General features: G+C 39.5%; 1 protein-coding gene across 7 annotated transcripts in view; it reads left to right on the forward strand.

Annotated features, from left to right (window-relative positions):
- Positions 1 to 18339, forward strand: part of STXBP4 (syntaxin binding protein 4) — a 128488-nt gene that overhangs the window by 10927 nt on the left and 99222 nt on the right. For 6 of the 7 annotated variants that reach the window (XM_005282796.5, XM_065563514.1, XM_008167541.4 and 3 more), the window contains exons 3-9: positions 2194 to 2267; positions 2451 to 2546; positions 3507 to 3576; positions 4452 to 4526; positions 9539 to 9624; positions 10937 to 11069; positions 12900 to 13032. In XM_005282796.5, the coding sequence (XP_005282853.2) occupies positions 2194 to 2267; positions 2451 to 2546; positions 3507 to 3576; positions 4452 to 4526; positions 9539 to 9624; positions 10937 to 11069; positions 12900 to 13032 (667 nt within the window). Of the gene's footprint in view, positions 1 to 2193; positions 2268 to 2450; positions 2547 to 3506; positions 3577 to 4451; positions 4527 to 5374; positions 5475 to 9538; positions 9625 to 10936; positions 11070 to 12899; positions 13033 to 18339 lie in introns of all 7 variants that reach the window. The other variant, XM_065563515.1, reaches the window with a different exon arrangement.

The following is an 18339-nucleotide window of genomic DNA, read 5'->3' on the forward strand; positions in this document are numbered from 1 at the left end:
CATAGTGTCTCTGGCTTTGCAATTTGTGAAGCAGTGGGTGCTCTGTTACAATTAAAGGTGTTTGAGAGCACTACAGAGCATTATACGATGTGTGACTAGTACAAAAAGCCCTAAGATGAGAATGTAGAAGGAAAAATGCTCTAACTTGAAAGTGACGTGATTCTTATTTTTTGAGCTTTTCAAGGATAAAAACACACATCTATGGCAGACCTGTAAATGATAATTACTACTCACCTTCCTTATATATTACTTTTCACCTTCAAAGACCTTTACAAATATTAATTAATGAATCCATTAAAAAAATTCTGTATGGGGAAAAATTGAGAGGAGTCATAAAAATGTCTTCTTCCAGAATAAATATTTCCTGCTTCCCAAATTATCACCATGTAATCATAGTTTTGCTCAATTGTGCACAGCTTACAAAAATGAATTCTCAATCAGCAATGCTAGAGTAAATTACTGCAACAAATAAATACATTTTCATTTCTGATCGTGATAAAATACACTAATTAGGTTTTGTAATTTTGTTTGTGCTTACAGAGTAAATACTGGGGTGAAAGTGAGTTCTCAGGAGCATCTGAGGCATAGTTCTTAAAAAAAAAAAATTCCTTTCTAGTTACTTCTTGTGACTTGGGGTAAAAGGCCCATTTAGCAAGTTTTAAGGACCTACAAACCAGAGAAAAGCTTGCTTGTCTACTAGGTTGGCTCTCTTTTCTCTCTTGGTGGGTATTTTTTTTAGCTAATGCTTTCAGGTTACTTAAGGATATGTGCCTTGATAGTGCAGACAGACCTCAATGCCACTTATCTTGCATATGACAGCATGATGGGCACTATGAAGCTAATAATTCCTCCTGTTGTGTAGATGCTGAGGCCCCTGACAGCAGAATTGATTCAGTTCTGTTGTGCAAAAAGGAGAGAGCAGAATTTGGCGTGTTGTATTGAATATGTACACCCCAGTATGTTCCAGGATGTTACCTTGCACCTGGATTCTCCTGTCCTCCCCCTTTCCTCTGCAGCTTGCGCTGACACCAGCTCCAGCCCTGGCTGAAATACCCAGCATATGGCGTGGTATAGTGGTTGTGTGCTGGATGGGAGGCTCTGAGTGGGTCCATCCTCCACTTTGATCTTCTTTTTCTTCATTGTTTGTGTATTGTAGTTGTTCTGCTTCACTTTGCCGTCATGATGTAGAAAATAGAAGTAACCATCTAATTTAGAACATTATTTATGGCATGCCAGAAAACCTAAGCAGTGCTGCTGCTTTCTTGTTTGTTGGGGCTGGCAGATCCTCCCTAAAAATTGAACAACTGAGTGAGGGTGTTTTTGTAATGCAAGTTTGGATTTGTTTCAATAGCCTGCATTTGAATGGAAGTATAAATGGATAAATCATGCTTGGTTAGCTAATACCAATTTATACCCAGATTTTTAACGCTTTGTTTGTTGTTAGATTAGCCTTGGAAATATTTTCTCTGGAATTATACGTTCAGGTCCCAAGATTATCATTTTATTTTGTGATTTTTTTTTCCCCTTAATTCTTTACATCGTGATTTTCAAGAGCATTAAAAAAAACAATCCTCTGCTGTTTGACAGCTCAGACAGTCTGCCCTTATTCTCACCTCTGGCATTCTGTGTTTGGAGGTGGAGTTAAGAGTGAGGCTTTCATAAATCAAGAGAGAACGAATATTATTTGATGAGAAAAAGAGAGATTATAGGAAGAAGAACACCCCTAACGAACGTCTAGAGAGTTGTGCTCTCTCCCCTTACTTAACTTTGGAAACATTTTTATGGAGACCACTCCAGCCATGGGTATTTTCAACTTAAACACTTTAACGAATCGTCTCCTCGTTGCCAACTGTCCTGTTCTAAATAGGACCACAGTTTTTATTATTATTGTTAACCCTCTTTTCTGTTATCCAGAGTAAGGACTTCAGAATTTGGTCAGAAATACTTTGTTTTAAAAAAACAACAACCCAAAACCTCTACTGTATTTTAGATAGTACTACTTTACCATCTGTTTTTGATATTCAAATGCCAGATCATATCATTTTCATTTTTTCATCTGCACAGTATTTACAATACCCAGTGAAGAAAACGTTTGCTTTTTTTTTAATTAGAAGTATAATAGCAACTGCTGTAGTTTGTATGCATGTATATTGCTCCAAATGCAACAGCTCTGATTTTATTTATTTATTTTAGGACTATTATGGGACCTTATGGAATCAATCGAGCTGTTCACCGCATTACTTTTTCTGACTGTCAAAATGGATTAGGTAATTAGATTACATATTTACAGAGCGAAATCTTGAGAGGTTCTGGGCACCTGCTGGGCATTTGCAATTCACACTGATATCCGTGGGAGTTGAAGTTTATCAATCTGTTGTGATATTTGCCTGAATGTGTTTGGTGCAATGGAGGGAATGACCAGTTTCTTGCTTTTATCTGTTTTTCAACAGGGGTTAAAATTATTGGAGGTTATCGGGAGCAAACTGAAGAAGACTATGGAATTTTCATAAAGAAAATTTTGCCAGGAGGGATGGCTGCAATAGATAGTAAATAATGACTTTTATGTATTCTGTAGAATCCTACATTACGCAGGAAGCTGTCAAGAAAACAAATGGTCTTTTTAAATTTTATTTTCAGTATGTACACAAAGTAATGTTTAGTTCAGCAAAGATTCATCATTTTCCAAAGGGAGGATGTGGAGGAGTCACAGTAATGGACATCCATTCAAATCTAGATCAGGCCAGTGTGAAATCAGTTTGCGATCTGTCCACATTGTCAACTTTCCAAACTGTGAGATGCTGAAAGCTCTCACCTCCCACTGAAGCCACTGGGAGTTAAGGACATTCAGCACCTCACAGGATCAGGTCCTGTGTTTATACATTGTTCTAATGAATTCAGATTAATGTTTTATGATCGTGTTTTAGGTGATTTATATAGAAGGACTAAACTGTGTTGTACAGAGTTTAGACAGGAGAAAATTCCAGTGTATACTAGGTCCAACCAGGTTTCTAAACTTGGTCTGGCCTTGTCCACGCTAGCCATTGGGGGGGGAAAAAACAAAAAACAACCTTTACTCAAGTTTGTATTTAAAACCGCTCAGCAAACACATTTCCTACACTCATGTAGACAGAGTAATTGAGTGGTTCGAACTAAGACCTGTTTTAAAAACTATTATAAACATCAAGAAACACAAAATTATTTAATTTATATATGATAACCTACATGTAGTCATCAGTTCAAAGCTCAGCTGACAGCTAATTCCATACCCTTGGAGCATAATCCTACAAATAGGCACATTGTGTGAGTAGTCCTGTTAGGATCAATGGAACTACTCATGGTAGTAAAGTTAAGCACATGCTTTAATGTTTGCAGGATCAGGGCCTATGGTGATAAAATCATTCTTACAGTAGATTAGATTGGAGCAAAAGTAATAGGAGTATATTTTCCATTTTTCCCTGTTAATTCATGTAGACTTTTACATTACATTTTGTTAATCTCTTTATCAGGCCGATTGCTCACTGGAGACCTAATTTTAGATGTCAACGGAGAAAACTTAGTTGGTGTAACCAGTGAAAGGTATGTTCATAAAGATGACTAACTGTTTATCTAGAGCTTGGAAAAATGGATACAAACTAACACGGCTGCTGCTCTGAAACTAATACTGGTGTTATACAGTCAAAGATTTTGGACCAAATTAAACACTGATTAAAAGGGTATAACTGCACCAAGTCCATGGAGTTGCACCTGCAGATTGTCCCAGAGAGCTCAACATCTGTCTTTACTCAACAAAACTATCATTGACATTAATGGGAGTTTTGCCTGCATAAGATCCAATTAAAGAGATTTCATGTTGTTGTGTAGGTTGCAGAATGTATGTGTAAATTCATATCAAAATAGTTATTAAGCTAGTAAAATATTTAACATTACTGTAATTATCATGGTATTTGGCTGGATATCCATTAAAGCAAGTGATTTGGTTATATATTGCTAATAATTGGCACTTCTTGTTCTCTCAGGTGGGGTAATTAAGGCAGAGAAGTTGCCTGTATTGTTTATGAGGTGTGATATATAGGGTCTGAGGTGGAAACACTGACTATCACTATAAAGCCCCCAACAGTAGTAGAGTTAGGATTTATATTAAAAATAACCTTCTCCCCCCCAAATAAAACTACTATAGTACAGGTTAAAAAATAACAAACCAGAGCGGAACGGTACAAAATTAAAAGCCAACTTCTACCCCATACAAACTTTTTGTACCATATGATAACCCAGGACTTAAATGGAATGATGTATCAAAGGCATATTTCCAAAATGATTTGTCTGTTAAGATAAGATAAGAAATTGTTCAGTTTTCTTCCATTTAATACTGTGTAGTGGATGCAGAGCTCTTGCATTCAAACAGTGAAAAGAGATAGATTTACTTTTTTAATTGTTTTTTTTCCCCCTTCCAGAGCTGTTGACGTTTTGCGAATGGCATCAGCGACTAATCACGTGTCTTTGCTGATTACTAGAGATGAAGAAGCAAAGTAAGAGAGTTAAAATGTTTATATAAAAATTACCATTACAGCATCCCTCTTCCTCAATAAAGCCCAACACTTTCACTAAAATACATCATTTGTTAATATACAGATGTTTTATAAATTTGGGATTAGTCATAAGATCTCCACAATGTAATTTGTTTTTGTGTTTTGCTTAAACATTTTTATAGCCTAATTCATTTTGTCAGAGTATAATACAGAGTTTTTATTATCTTTCCCCCCCATATGCACATGTAGTATACCCCAAGCTATGATACCAAGATGCCTATGAAGAATGATGGCAGTGGTGAATTGAAAGTGTATCAATATATTTATATCTGACTTTCAGGGCCATGCTGTCTACATTCCATGAATATATGAAAGCTGGTCTATAAGTCAAACAGAAAATATTAATCCTGCTCACCATAGTCAAATAATCAGTCCCAGTTAGTTCAGTAGGACTATTCACATTAGTAAAGGCTGCAAGTTCTGACCCATTTATATTTCATGAACAAAGTCTAAATGTTACACAGTACAATTAATAATACTATAAAGTATTTGCTGTCATCAGAAGCATGATTTCCTGACTATTTGTTGTCTCTTTAAAATATAAGAGAAGTGGAATTAAAAAAATTAGTAGTATTTGACAGTAGAACAACTTTAACTAGTGCCATGCATCTGAAAACAAAGCCCTTGCGGTTGTATTTTTTTCAGAATTGGCTTTTCAATCTCTTACTTACGAGCTCTGAATTAGTTGAGATAAGTAGGTTAAACTATTCAGTGCGGCAGATCGTCCAAAATTCCTACAGTATAAGGACAGTTACACTAAAATATCCCTTTAATCTTGTTATCTACAGATAATCATATAAACCGACATTGGCATAGGAAATGTTGGGATGGAAAGAAGCCAGGAAGCCCATCCAGGTCTATCCCCCCCTGTTTCCTCCAAATATTTATGTAACTATATTTGAAAATCATTGAAGACTTGCCACTCTTGTTGCCTTTCCTAGGCGCTTCCGTTTATTAACTGCCCTCTATGTAAAGAAAGTCCACCTAAATTCCTTTAGAGCATGGCCTTTCTTAATCTTATGCTTGTGCCTCTTTATTCCTGTATTTGACAGTAGTTCAAATGGCTTTGTAGCTTCTATCCTCTCTCTCTTCTTCAGACTGTTTTAGATATCTCTGAAGTTCACTCTTAATCTGCTTTTATCCAAAGCATACTGACCTAGTTCCTCTAACCTTCTTGAATAATTAAAATCCGTGAGCCCCTTTATCATTCGGGTGGTTTGTCCAGTGACAAGATCTCCACTAGCTATTCTAAATGTGTCCTCACTCCCTTATAGAACTCTCAGTTAATTTCCTACCACTGTACATATATATTATGTTAAATGCTTCATTTATACATAAGTTTTTGTGTATGTGACTAGAACCTGGTGGTAGATAAGCACCAGTTAAATAAGTATATTTGTATTGCTATTAAGCAATGTACCAAACTGTGATTTTGAGTTGCCCCTGTGTAGTCAGTAGAATTACTCTGGAGTTATGCTGCTTTAACTGATATCACAGTCTGGCCATTTATGTTACTTCCACCCTAATTTTGTGATATTAGTTTTCTGGTGTTCATGGTTCACATCCTTTTAGATATCGGTCCCTCCCCCCTAGTTTTTTTTCTTTTTTACTTTTACCTTTATTCCTGAGATAGTAGTAAGGACTACATTTTACAATCTGATTTTTCTTAAATGAGGGTATAATCAGTGTTTGATTCGCAGGAATTTTCTCTTAATTGAATAAATAATGTTTAATAATGGATTTGCAGGGTCAGCTTTCATTATTTCTTTGCTAATTAATCCAAGAACTATTTCTGAAACTTCCAGATAATGTTTGGAAATAGTAATTAGTTGATTTCTGCAGAGCCAATCATGTAAATATGTTTAATCCAAAGGAGGATTCACAGATTTATGAGATTCATTCTGCAACCAGCTGTATATTCAAATTGTGTATTCCTCTTTGGGGGAGGGGAGGAAGAATCCAAAATATACCTGTAGGCATATACCACTAAGTATATGAACGTTGGAAACTAATGTCCAGGGATTGATTTATGAAGTTTCAAAAGAGGAAAGGAGCCACACAAAAATGAAGCTGTGGATTGAGCCAGAAGCCTAGATTTTGGGAGTGACTCTGAAAGAGATATGGGGGTCATGGTGGATAATCAGCTGAACAAGAGTTTCCAGTGTGATGATGTGTCCAAAAGGGCTAATGCATAAAGGTGGCATCTCGAGTAGGAATAAACAACGTTATTTCACCTCTGTATTTGGCACTGATGTAACTGCTGCCGGAATACTGTGTCAGGTTGTGGTATCCACAATTCAAGAAGGATGTTGATAAATTGGAGAGGGTTCAGAGAAGAGCCGTAAGCATGATTCAAGGATTAGAAAAAACATGCCTTATAGTGATAGACTCAATGAGCTCAATGTATTAAGTTTTACAAAGAAAAAGTTTAAAGGGGTAATTTGATGAGTCTATAAGAATCTACAGGGGGGACAAATATTTGATAATGGGCTTTTCAGTCTAGTAGAGAAAGGTATAACATGATCCAATGGCTGGAAGTATTCAGACTGGAAATAAGGCATAAATTTCTAACAGTGAGAGTAATTAACCGTTGGAATAATTTACAAGTGCTCATCGTGGATTCTCTATCACTGGCAATTTTTAAATGAAGATTAGATGTGTTTCTAAAAGATTTGCTCTAAGAATTATTGTATGGAAGTTCTGTGGCCTGTATTATACAGGAGGTCAGACTAGATCAGGGGTTGGCAACGTTTGGCACGGGGCTCACCAGGGTAAGCACCCTAGCGGGCCAGGCCAGTTTATTTACCTGCTGTCGCGGCAGGTTCGGCTGATCGCGGCCCCCACTCGCCGTGGTTTGCCGTCCCGGGCCAATGGGGGAAGCGGCGCGGGCGAGGGATGTGCTGGCCGCGGCTTCCCACCGCCCCCATTGGCCCGGGACGGCAAACCGCGGCCAGTGGGGGCCGCAATCGGCCGAACCTGCCACGTCAGCAGGTAAATAAACTGGCCCGGCCTGCTAGGGTGCTTACCCTGGTGAGCCCCGTGCCAAACGTTGCCGACCCCTGGACTAGATGATCACAATGGTCCCTTCTGGCCTTGGAATTTATGAATCTATGAATTCCTGGTCAGTGTTCAGAGGTGACTCAGGGAGTTAGGAAGTTACTTGCAGCTCAGTCTATTAAGGCCCAGCACCTTAAAAGAAAGGTATGTTTCTCTCAGAAGAGAGAGGTAAATTGGTTGTGCTGACCGGAAACCAGGACAGAGAGCTCTGTGGAAACATAAGATCTATCTTGTGTGATTTCTACTTGCCAATTTTTTTTTTAATATTCTGCTTGTACAACTGCATGGGACAAAGGCAGCTGGAGACTGTTAGAAAACTGGTGTCAGTTTGAATCCTGAAAGCCCTACAAACAATTTCTACCCATTGATGGTGACTGTGTGGTCAAATCTGTGTCTCTGGGAATGTTTTCTTTCTTTTTGGTGCACAACAGCCCTGAAACAAGGCCATAGAAGGATTTCTGATGCTACCTAAATTCTAGATGTAAAGAAGACTCTATCACACTTTAGTTCCAAATGCAGTGTCAACTTTCCCTCTTGTGTTCTCATCCTTTGTTGGACTCTGTAAGCTATTTATTAAATTAGACAACTATTTGCTGAATAAGACATTTCAGTTGCTAATATAATATTGTAGAAAACCGCTACCTTTCCTGTAGGGTCTTTTGTACAGCTTGCATCCTGCAGTACTCTACAGAATTAATTCAGTTGCAGAGGTAAAAAATTGCGGGAGAAAGAAACTGAAGAGCTATGTGCAAGGGAGAAAGTTATTCAGCTAATATTTGGAATTAGAGGGAGGGATAAAAACATCTGCCTAGGGCAGGAGCTGCTATGGAAAAGGGTCTTTAACCATTGGTAGCAAGGTTATATGGTGGGGTAGAGAAGAAAGTAGTGCTAGATGAGCAGAAAGGAAAGTAATGTGGGGTATGAGTCCTGAGTTGTGGTAGAAGGAGTCCACGGAAGGATTTTAAATTACCCAGTGCAACTTTAACTGGATCCTGAAATAAATGGAGAGCCAATGAGTCATTTGAACACTTGGGTGAAGTGGCTTTGCTTCTTTGGACATGTTAGAAGGTGGTCGAGGAGGAAAAAGCAGCACTAGTCTTTCTCTGCCAGCTTACTCTGTTATGACAGAAAAATAGACATGGTCACATTTCATGTTTCAAAGTAGTGCACTTGATCAGACAAAATGTTGAAAGCAACAATCAGAAAAGCTAATAGGAGCTCACTGGCTTTTCCGGTGGAGCAAGCAAAGAAAAGGCTGTCTTTATAATGTTGAATCCCTGAATAGATATGAGAGAATTCAGATGTATGTAAATCCTATGAAAGAAATCTGGTTTATTATTGTGTAGGAAAAGCAAAAACAGGTTCCAGGTGCTTTTAATCTTTCTATTATGTATCAAATATTGTGTCTCAGAATAAATAACAAAGCTAGAACAAAAGCTTTCTACCCTTGTGCTATGCATAGAATTTCTGTTAGTGAATCAACTTTTGGAATCAAGCAGTACCACTCTCTCATCATCCAGAGGGGTCACTGTTGAGCCGCTTCAGAGGCACTTGCAAACCAGGGTGAATAGAGCTAGTAATTAAACCTCTGTACCTTGTGGTAACCGGCCCATCTTATTTGTAGACTGTCATCAGCCTCTGTGCTTGGCCTTCAATATCGTGCTACTCTTTCATTTATCTGTTCTCAGTATTTTTATATCTGACAAAAACGTCGTTTTTCATCTGGTGTTGAGCCATCTGACCTTTAGTACACTCACACTGTGGTCTGGGGAAATTGGGTGTTCAGAGGAAAATGTGAGAGACACATTCTAAACAAGTGGCAGCCTACGTGGTCTCCAAGGGTGCATTTGTAACTGAAATCAAATAAAAAACAAAGGTATTTTTAATTATTATAGGAAAGAATTTCTAGACCTGATGGATAAATATGGATCATGCAGTAACACAGGCTCTGCAAGATGTTCACCAACACAGCTGCTAAGTGGTGAGGCGTTGAATATTTCTACATTTTGCACTATAAGGAAGTAGTAGAGAATGTGTGATAGCCTGAAATAATGTTGGAGAACGCTATAGTCATCCTTGTATGAAATGTAAACCAGCACTTCAAAGATGTAGGGTGGAGGGGTGGGACGGGGGGTATGGTTTAGTGAGTAGAGCAGGCAACTAGGAGTCTGGCAGGACTCCTATGTTCATTCATTACTTGAGCATTAACTCACTTTGTGATTTTGGGCAATTCACTTAACTTCTCCATGTCTATTTCCCCATCTATATTGTATCATCTACCTCAAAGGGTTTTAATTAATGAATGGTTTATAAAATGTTATGAAATTCTCTGATGAAAGGTGTGTTAACATTGCAAAGTGTTGATACCCGAGATATTGTAACTCTTCACACTCCATTTGGGGTTGCTGCACTGGTAAGGATGATTTATATACTTCATCTACCTTCCTCTTTAAGAAAGGTAGATATAAGATTATTTTGCTTCACTCACTCTTTTGATTTGAAGGGCCAGTCTTCACATGTCAGCAAGTGATGTCTGTTTCTGAAAACCTGAGTGCTTGACTTAGCTCCCACTCTGAAGCTGTGTAGCCTCAGGCTTCTTTGTGGGTGTGTTTGTCCTTTTGACAAAAGATTTCTTTTATGGGCTCCTCTCTAAGGATGGAAGGAAGGAAGGACTGGGAAAGTGGGGTGAAACATCTGAGCAGTTGATTTTGGAGTATGAGGGGGCAGAGGGGATAAATCCAGCACTGCAAGGATAAGTTATTTTCAGCAGCTGATACAGTGTATTGTATCTGCTCTCAACTCCAGCGTCCTATTATTCTGATTTTTCAAATCAAGTGCACATGTTATAAAATGAACCCAGGTGCTAAATATTGCCTTCCTAGAGCCAAAAGGAGGGGGTCAGATCACACTCATTCCCTCCCAATCTTTTCCTATTATCCAGAAGGCTGGATATGGCTGACAAGACTTCCAAAATGCTGGATCTCGGGACAAGCTGGATATTGCACAGAAGCCTAAAATGCTTGCTTGGAAAAACACTCAATACCAGAGACACTTTTATTATATTCAATATCAAAATTAATATAAAAGACGTGGTCATAATGATTCAGTTTACCAGAACTAGAACAGTTTATTAGCTTAAGTTCATGGGGAAAAAGCATGTTCCTCTTCCTGACATGTACTGAACTATTTGCCTGAGCAAGACTCGCAGAAATTGATGTTACATGTCAATGAAACACTTTGCCTTCCCTGAATGTGGTTTTTATTTCTCTTTTCTCACTATTTCTTTCTTTAAGGAAAACCTGTTGACAGCCTTTCTTCTGGATCATCCTCAAGGTCACAAAGTCCTCAGCTTCTGCGTCCAAAAGATATTGTCATCAGCTACAATGGAAATAATTCTGTTACCACCACATCCCCGCAACTCACAAAGTAATTCCTGAAACTGACTCTAGCTATCTTCTCTGAACTTCCTTGGTCAAAAGTAGTTGTGTTTAGGTGCTCATGAATATTTTGGGTGGCGCTCACTAAAGGGCTACAAAGATTGTATTTTTAAAAATCATGTTACTAATAACACCGTTGACTGTTAAAACTGAAAGAATTTTTAAAACTAACTTATTTTGGCCATTTGGGGCCATTTGTTTAGTTTTTTGTGTTTTGTTCATTTTGGTGAAATTAGGCTGATCAGGTTTACAGTCATTTCTACCCAGCTCCTAGTTAGTTTTTGGTTCTGATTCACGTACACTAGCAGATTGTCACAATGCGTGGGTTGCAAACACTGCAGGAGGGCTGCCAATCCAATAATAATAATTTTTTTAAAAAGCCAAAAAAGAGAAAAACATGAAAATATTCAGTTGAAGTCACTAGAAGCTAGAAAGGTAGGCATGGCATACATGTCCTAAATTCACAAGCTCAGCACCTTGGAATGTCATGCCATATTTATTTTGCTGCTTCACTTCAGACATCCAGGTTTAATGTTGGCCAATTTATCCAAGGTCACACTGTGAGTCAGTGGCAGAACCAGGGCTAGAATCCAGGAGTCCTAACTCCCAGTACTTTTCTCTAACAACTTTTTGAAACAAGTTCTGTCTTAACGTCTATGTAAACAGATTTATAAAAATGCTTGTGTTGAACTGAGGCAGTTGAAAAATATGTATAGCAAGTTTCTGGAAAACAGTAAGCAGTAAAAATGCTGTAACAGTTTTGTGGATGGTGTGACAGCACCACCTCCTGGCAGTTCTGGGAATTAGCTGTGCCAGGTCAATGCCCCTTCCAGTGGTTGCATTCCTCTCTCTCTCAATCTGCTTCCTCTTTATGACTTAGCCCTCTGGCATGTTTCCCCCTTCTGGGACATTAAAGCCTTCCAACACGAATTGTCCCAGGCTGTCCACTATCCACTGCCTTGTCTGTGAACCCGGTCCCGCCCTCTACTCTGGGTTCCAGTTCAGCAGCCAAGGTCTGCCCTATCCCACACCTTGCTGCTTTTCCCCTGAGCTTTCCTGCCTTTCTGGCTCTCCAGTGCAAACTCCCTCCTCCCAGGGAGTGACTGCAGACTACCCCCTGCAGTCCCCTTTCCGCTCTTAGCTCCTGGACTTTATATAGGTCCCTCCTGTTCCTGTCCATCTGAGCCTCAGGTCTAATTAATACCTGTTCCCTGGCTGCTCCTCCAGGTGCAGCCCAGGCAGTTAATTGGCCTACCTAGCTACCTTAACCCCTTCTGGCCTTATGTGGAGTGGACACCCCATCATGGGTCGGGGGGGGAGGGGGGACTTTAGATGGAATAGACACACAGCAAGACAGTCTTGCAGTTAGATTTACACAAGAACACAAAATACTTTTATTTAAAGTGATTTTAAAAAGAGAAAGGTGACATGTGAAACTTTCCAGTTGAATGCATTTTTATGATTATTTTCAGATCCCTAGAAATATGGTTATGTATCTAATGAAATAGAGAATTAGACACATTTTAATTCTATCAGTGTGTATAGCACTGCTTTAATGCTTAGTTTAACTTGACATCCTATTTGTAATTGCTTACATTAGAATTGAAATGAGTAATTTTGTATTGAGTAGCATGTGGACTGTATGAATCTCCTGATTAAATGTCTGCCATTTATGGCAAATTAATTGTTGCAACACTTATGTGAAACCAGCAAGAGAAATATTGCACATGGGTCTTCATTGCTGCTTTTTTCAAGCTCCACAGACTGTGTAACTGACCTTTTAATGCTAATTTTCTTCTTTTTTTTTTTTCCCTCCTAGTGATAGTGCATTTCAGATTATCACTGTTTCCAAGGGAACAGGCCTGGGCTTGAACATTGTGGGAGGAATTAACAGAAATGAAGGTCCCTTGGTATATATTCAAGAAGTTATCCCTGGAGGTGACTGTCATAAGGTAGATCTTATAAAGTCCTCTTTTATTCATAGTTCCTTCCCATGCAGCTCCATTTTTTTTCTTTATGTATTACCAACCTCAGTATAAATGCTCTCCAACATCAAGATTGATCTACTTTGACTTGCTATGCTAGCAGCAAGCCAGATCTAAAAAATAGTGTTCTGATAGGCGACACTAGACTGTTTTTAGACAGTAGCATCGCCTTTAGTAGAATATCCTGTCAAGGGTCAAATTGTGCCTTGTGTTGACTACCCTGTATAGGAAGGAGAAGGCAACTGTATGTAGATATCCTCTTTTCTCCTTCTCCTCCATGTGGTAGTCAGAAGGCTTACAGGGCACTCAGGAGAAAACTAGGAAAGGAATCCAGTTGTTCCTGCTGGCATGCCACAGCTGGCACAGGGTTATAGGGTTGAGGCTGGTTGGTGGCCAATGTTAAAGTTGGGGCTGGCTGGCGGTCAGGATCCCAGGCAGTTACATACTAGTTGGGAGCATATGCTTGATCTTCTTTAAAGAAGCGTAGTGGTCATTGGCACAAACTTCTACACTTCTTTCCTTCTCCCATTTTCTATGCCATTTTGTATCAGCAGAAATGCCCTTTTAACCATCCTGCACTCATCGCCATTGCAGTTGATTGCCATTAAGGTGAACTAAGGTATGACGTAGATAGGAATCATTATCCACATCTTCTACATGAGAAGATTGAGACTGAAAAGTTGTGATTTGCTCAACCAAGGTCACACGTGTATGTGGCAGAGCTGCAATTAGAACTCAGATCTCCTGATATCCTGTCATTTTTCCTTGATCACAAAACCAATCAATTTTTTCCCAGTTGAGACTCAAACATTAGCTCTTGCCAGGCCAGAATAAAGGGAATATCCTATCGGCCAAATAATTAAGAGTTATACTGAACTCTTTGCATACTGTATATTGCATCACTGAAAGTATGTAATGGACAAGGGGGACTAATACATCACAAACATTTCAGTTTTCAGAGCTGGATTTTCTAAACATAGCCTCTCTTTTTGAACCCAGGGCTATTTATAAGTGTGATGTGGGTCATTTTAGAAACAAGGAAGGTGAGGTAATATCTTTTATTGGACCAACGTCTGCTGGTGTGAGAGACAAGCTTTCACAGAGCTCTTCTTCAGGTCTGGGAAATTTAGGTCTGATCTACATTACAGAGTTAGGTCAATGCAAGGCAGCTTATGTTGACCTAACTATGGAAGCATCTACACTTAAATTTTGCTCCAGACAATGTAACTGCCCTACTACACCAACTTAACTCCACCTCCACGAGCAGCGTAGAGTCGAGGCTGATGTGTTTAGGTCAACACTGTGTCAGTGTAGACACTACATTACTTACATCGATTGTTTCTGGCTTTCAGGAGCTGTCCCACACTGACAGTATGGTCGATCCAAGCACTCCTGGTGAGGATGTGCACCACCGACACAAGGAGCCAAGTGTAGACACACCCAAGCAATGTAAATACTGCGGTGCCTGTATGCCGATGTAAGTTAGGTCAACTTAATTTTGTAGTAGGAGTACTTGTGGCACCTTAGAGACTAACAAATGTATTTGAGCATAAGCTTTCATGGGCTACTGATGAAGTGGGCTGTAGCCCACGAAAGCTTATGCTCAAATACATTTGTTAGTCTCTAAGGTGCCACAAGTACTCCTGTTCTTTTTGCGGATACAGACTAACACAGCTGCTACTCTGAAACCTGTCATTAATTTTGTAGTGTAGACATGACCTTAATCAGAATATAACAGCTAAATACCAAGTGGAATAGATTGTTTAGCACAAGTAGTGAACTCATATTTCAAGGGACCATTCCAGGTGAACATCCTTCCAGTCATAAGGAGGAACAAAAAGGGGCAGAGGGGAAGCAGTTGGGCAGGGATGGTTTTTAGTGGCTTATAGATTGTTGTAGTAAGTCATAAATCCAGTGTCTCTGCTCAGTCCATGATTTTTAGCATCTAGCAAAGTTATGAATTTAAGCCCCTGGCTCGTCTTTTGAAAGTGTTGTGTAGGTTTCCTTTCAGAATGGGGATTGATAAAGTTTCCCAGACCACAAGAAGAGCTCTGTGTAAGCTCAAAAGCTTGTCTCTCTCACCAACAGAAGCTGATTCAATAAAAGATATTATTTCACCTACCTTGTCTCTTTACTATTCTGGAACTGACAGAACTACAACACTGCATACAATAGTGGGACATTTTGACATGTAAATATTGATTGTGTCTGCAAAGCAAAGGCATGAATGTTTAACAACATTAATTGCACCAACAATGATTTGTGCCCTCAAAATTCTGCCTGTGGTTATTTGTGACCACAGATTTGTAGGTGCAGAAAGGGAGGGCGGGTTAATGCCAGACTGCAGATCAGGAAGCAAATTGGAATGCTACCTTAAAACTGCTTATTTATGGATAACAGTGATTCTTCTTTTTTCAGTCTTGTTTTGTTATAGCTACTAAAAACATTTTACCGTCTTAACCCGTGTAATTTAGTGCCCATTCCTTCACTGTTGTGGTCAGTGGGAGCAAGACTAGGTCATTTATTTTCAAACTGTACTGTAACACTAATACAGTTCAAACAGTCAAAATTTGAGGCTGTATTTAAATCCTCATCTTGAAATTTCTCAATTTAAAATATGATGTTTGCCATGTGAGCCACCAGAGGGCAGCATTGCAGTTGGTATTTTTGTACACTGGCGGCAAATAAAAAACAAGCTGTTTATCTTTGTGGTCAAAGACAAATATTAAACAACACAATATAATGTGTTATAAAATCATAGTGTTCCAGCAGCTAAAATATAAGTATATGTATGTTAGAAAATTTTATGTATTTGTTCCTCCTCAGGCCAGCATATGTAGGTTTACTAATTTCAACATTTAATTTTTTCTGGGGATTTTTTATGAAATATTAAAAAATTGAATGAAGGTAGAATTTTGTATTTCAGATCTTCCAAATTTTCCATGCAATTAATTACGTATAGGTTCAGAAACACAGGTGCATCTTGAATGTGTATATATTTTTTTGCCATATATTAGTGAAATATAGCAATTTTACAATCTATAAGCGTAAGCTAGAAAGAAGTATGACAATATACAGAATGATTAATAATTCTCAAGTGAATTCTCAATTATACTGTGATTTTATGCCTACTCTAAGGCCCATTTACACTGCCAGAAGAGAGTAAAAGGACCTCAGTGTAATGAGAATTCAGGCCCCCTTTTTTAAAGTGTTGTCTTATGACTGTCTGTAACAGAAATGTGGTATGCCTCTATGTTTGCAGAAAGCTGCAGATCAATCTGCTTCTCCCGTTGCGGAGGTGGAGTTATGTCAACAGGAAAGCTCTCTCCCATCGACTAAGAGCGTCTTCACCAGACCCACTACAGCTGCATAGGTGCATCTTTGCTCAGTATCACAACTAAATACAAGGTGGAAGAGATTGTTTAACATAACTAGTTAACGTACACCTCTACCCCGATATAACGCTGTCCTTGGGAGCCAAAAAATCTTACAGCGTTATAGGTGAAACCGCGTAATATCGAACTTGCTTTGGAGTGCGCAGCTCCGTCCCCCTGGAGTGCTGCTTTACCACGTTATATCCAAATTCGTGTTAGATCGGGGTAGAGGTGTATATTCGAAGGGACAACTCAAGCTGAAGAGGCCCATTAAACCTCTTCAGTAATGGGGGGGGAAGGATTAGAGATTGTTGTAATAAGCCATAAACCCAATGTTTTTATTAAGACCATGATTTTTAGCATCTAGTAAAGTTATAAATTTAAGCACCTAGGCTTGTCTTTTGAAGGTGTTGTGCAGGTTTCCTTTGAGCATGAGGACAGAGAGGTCAGAGTGATCGCTTTGTAAAAAGTGTTCACCATAGGTGATATGGTGTTTTTGTCTTTATCATTTTTCTGTGAGAGTTCATCCAAGAGCATAGTGATTGTCTGGTTTCACCCACATAGTTTTGGTTGGGGCATATAGTGCATTGGTTCAAGTACACCCCATGTTGTGATAGGCATAGGACCCATGGATCTTGAAAAGCGTGTTGTGGGAGGTATTGATCATTGTAGCAGTGGAGATACAGCTACAGGTTTTGCATCTGTTATTCAGGCAGAGTCTGGTGCTGCTTTTTGTTGGTGTGGCCTGGTCTGTGAGGAGCTTGCTTCTGATGATGAGGTGGGGGGGGGGGTGTTTGAAGGCCAAAAGAGGGGGTTGGGAAAGATTTCTTGCAGAGTATAGTTCCCCATCGAATAAGGGCTGGAATTGCTAAATGATACCCTGTACGGGTTTCAGTGTGAGGTAGTACGTGACGACTAGGGTTGTGTGGTTGGAGAGGTTTTTTTTTTCCATCCCCACCCTCCCCCCCGTATTGAAACAGGTTCTCTTGGGGTATTTGGGTGGCCTGTTCCATGATGCAATCTTTACCTTCAAAAGATGAGCCTATCACCCACTAACCCTCCTTTTTTGTCCTATGATTCCAGACGTGTTAATCATAGAATATCAGGGTTGGAAGGGACCTCAGGAGGTCATCTAGTCCAACCCCCTGCTCAAAGCAGGACCAGTTCCCAACTAAATCATCCCAGCCAGGGCTTTGTCAAGCCTGACCTTAAAAACCTCCAAGGAAGGAGATTCCACCACCTCCCTAGGTAACCCATTCCAGTGCTTCACCATCCTCCTAGTGAAAAAGTTTTTCCTAATGAGCCACTTCAGTTTAAAAGGTCCCTTAGAATATGTGTTAACTACTTATGCTAAACAATCTGTTCCACCTTGTATTTATCTGTCCCTCTTCCAGACCTGATCTGTGCAACTCAAAAGCTTGTCTCTCTCACCAACAGAAGTGATATTATCTCACCCACCTTGTTTCTCTAATATCTTGGGACTAACATGACTACAGCACTGCAAAAAGCAGATAATATTGTTGTTCTCATTCCTACAGTTCTCTTCTGCCTCCATTGATGAAGTTAGGGCTACTCTACACTGGCCACGTTAAAGCCGCGGCAGCGCTTTAACATGGCTTGTGTTGTCGCGGCAGAGTGCTGGGAGAGAGCTCTCCTAGCGCTCTAAAAACCGACCTCCACGAGAGGCGTAGCTCCCAGCGCTGGTGCACTGTCTACACTGCCGTTTTACAGCGCTGAAACTTGCTGCGCTCAGGGGGGTGTTTTACAAATGTTAAATTCCTTTAACACCTGTCATAGACAGACACGTGTTCATTCCATATTTGAGAACTTTGTTGTGAATGTTCAAGTCATTGAATGTTGATATAATCTATGTCAGCAGCATATAGTACCTGCCATGTTG

Source organism: Chrysemys picta, chromosome 12 (assembly GCF_011386835.1).
Source record: "Chrysemys picta bellii isolate R12L10 chromosome 12, ASM1138683v2, whole genome shotgun sequence".
NCBI lineage: Eukaryota > Metazoa > Chordata > Testudines > Emydidae > Chrysemys > Chrysemys picta.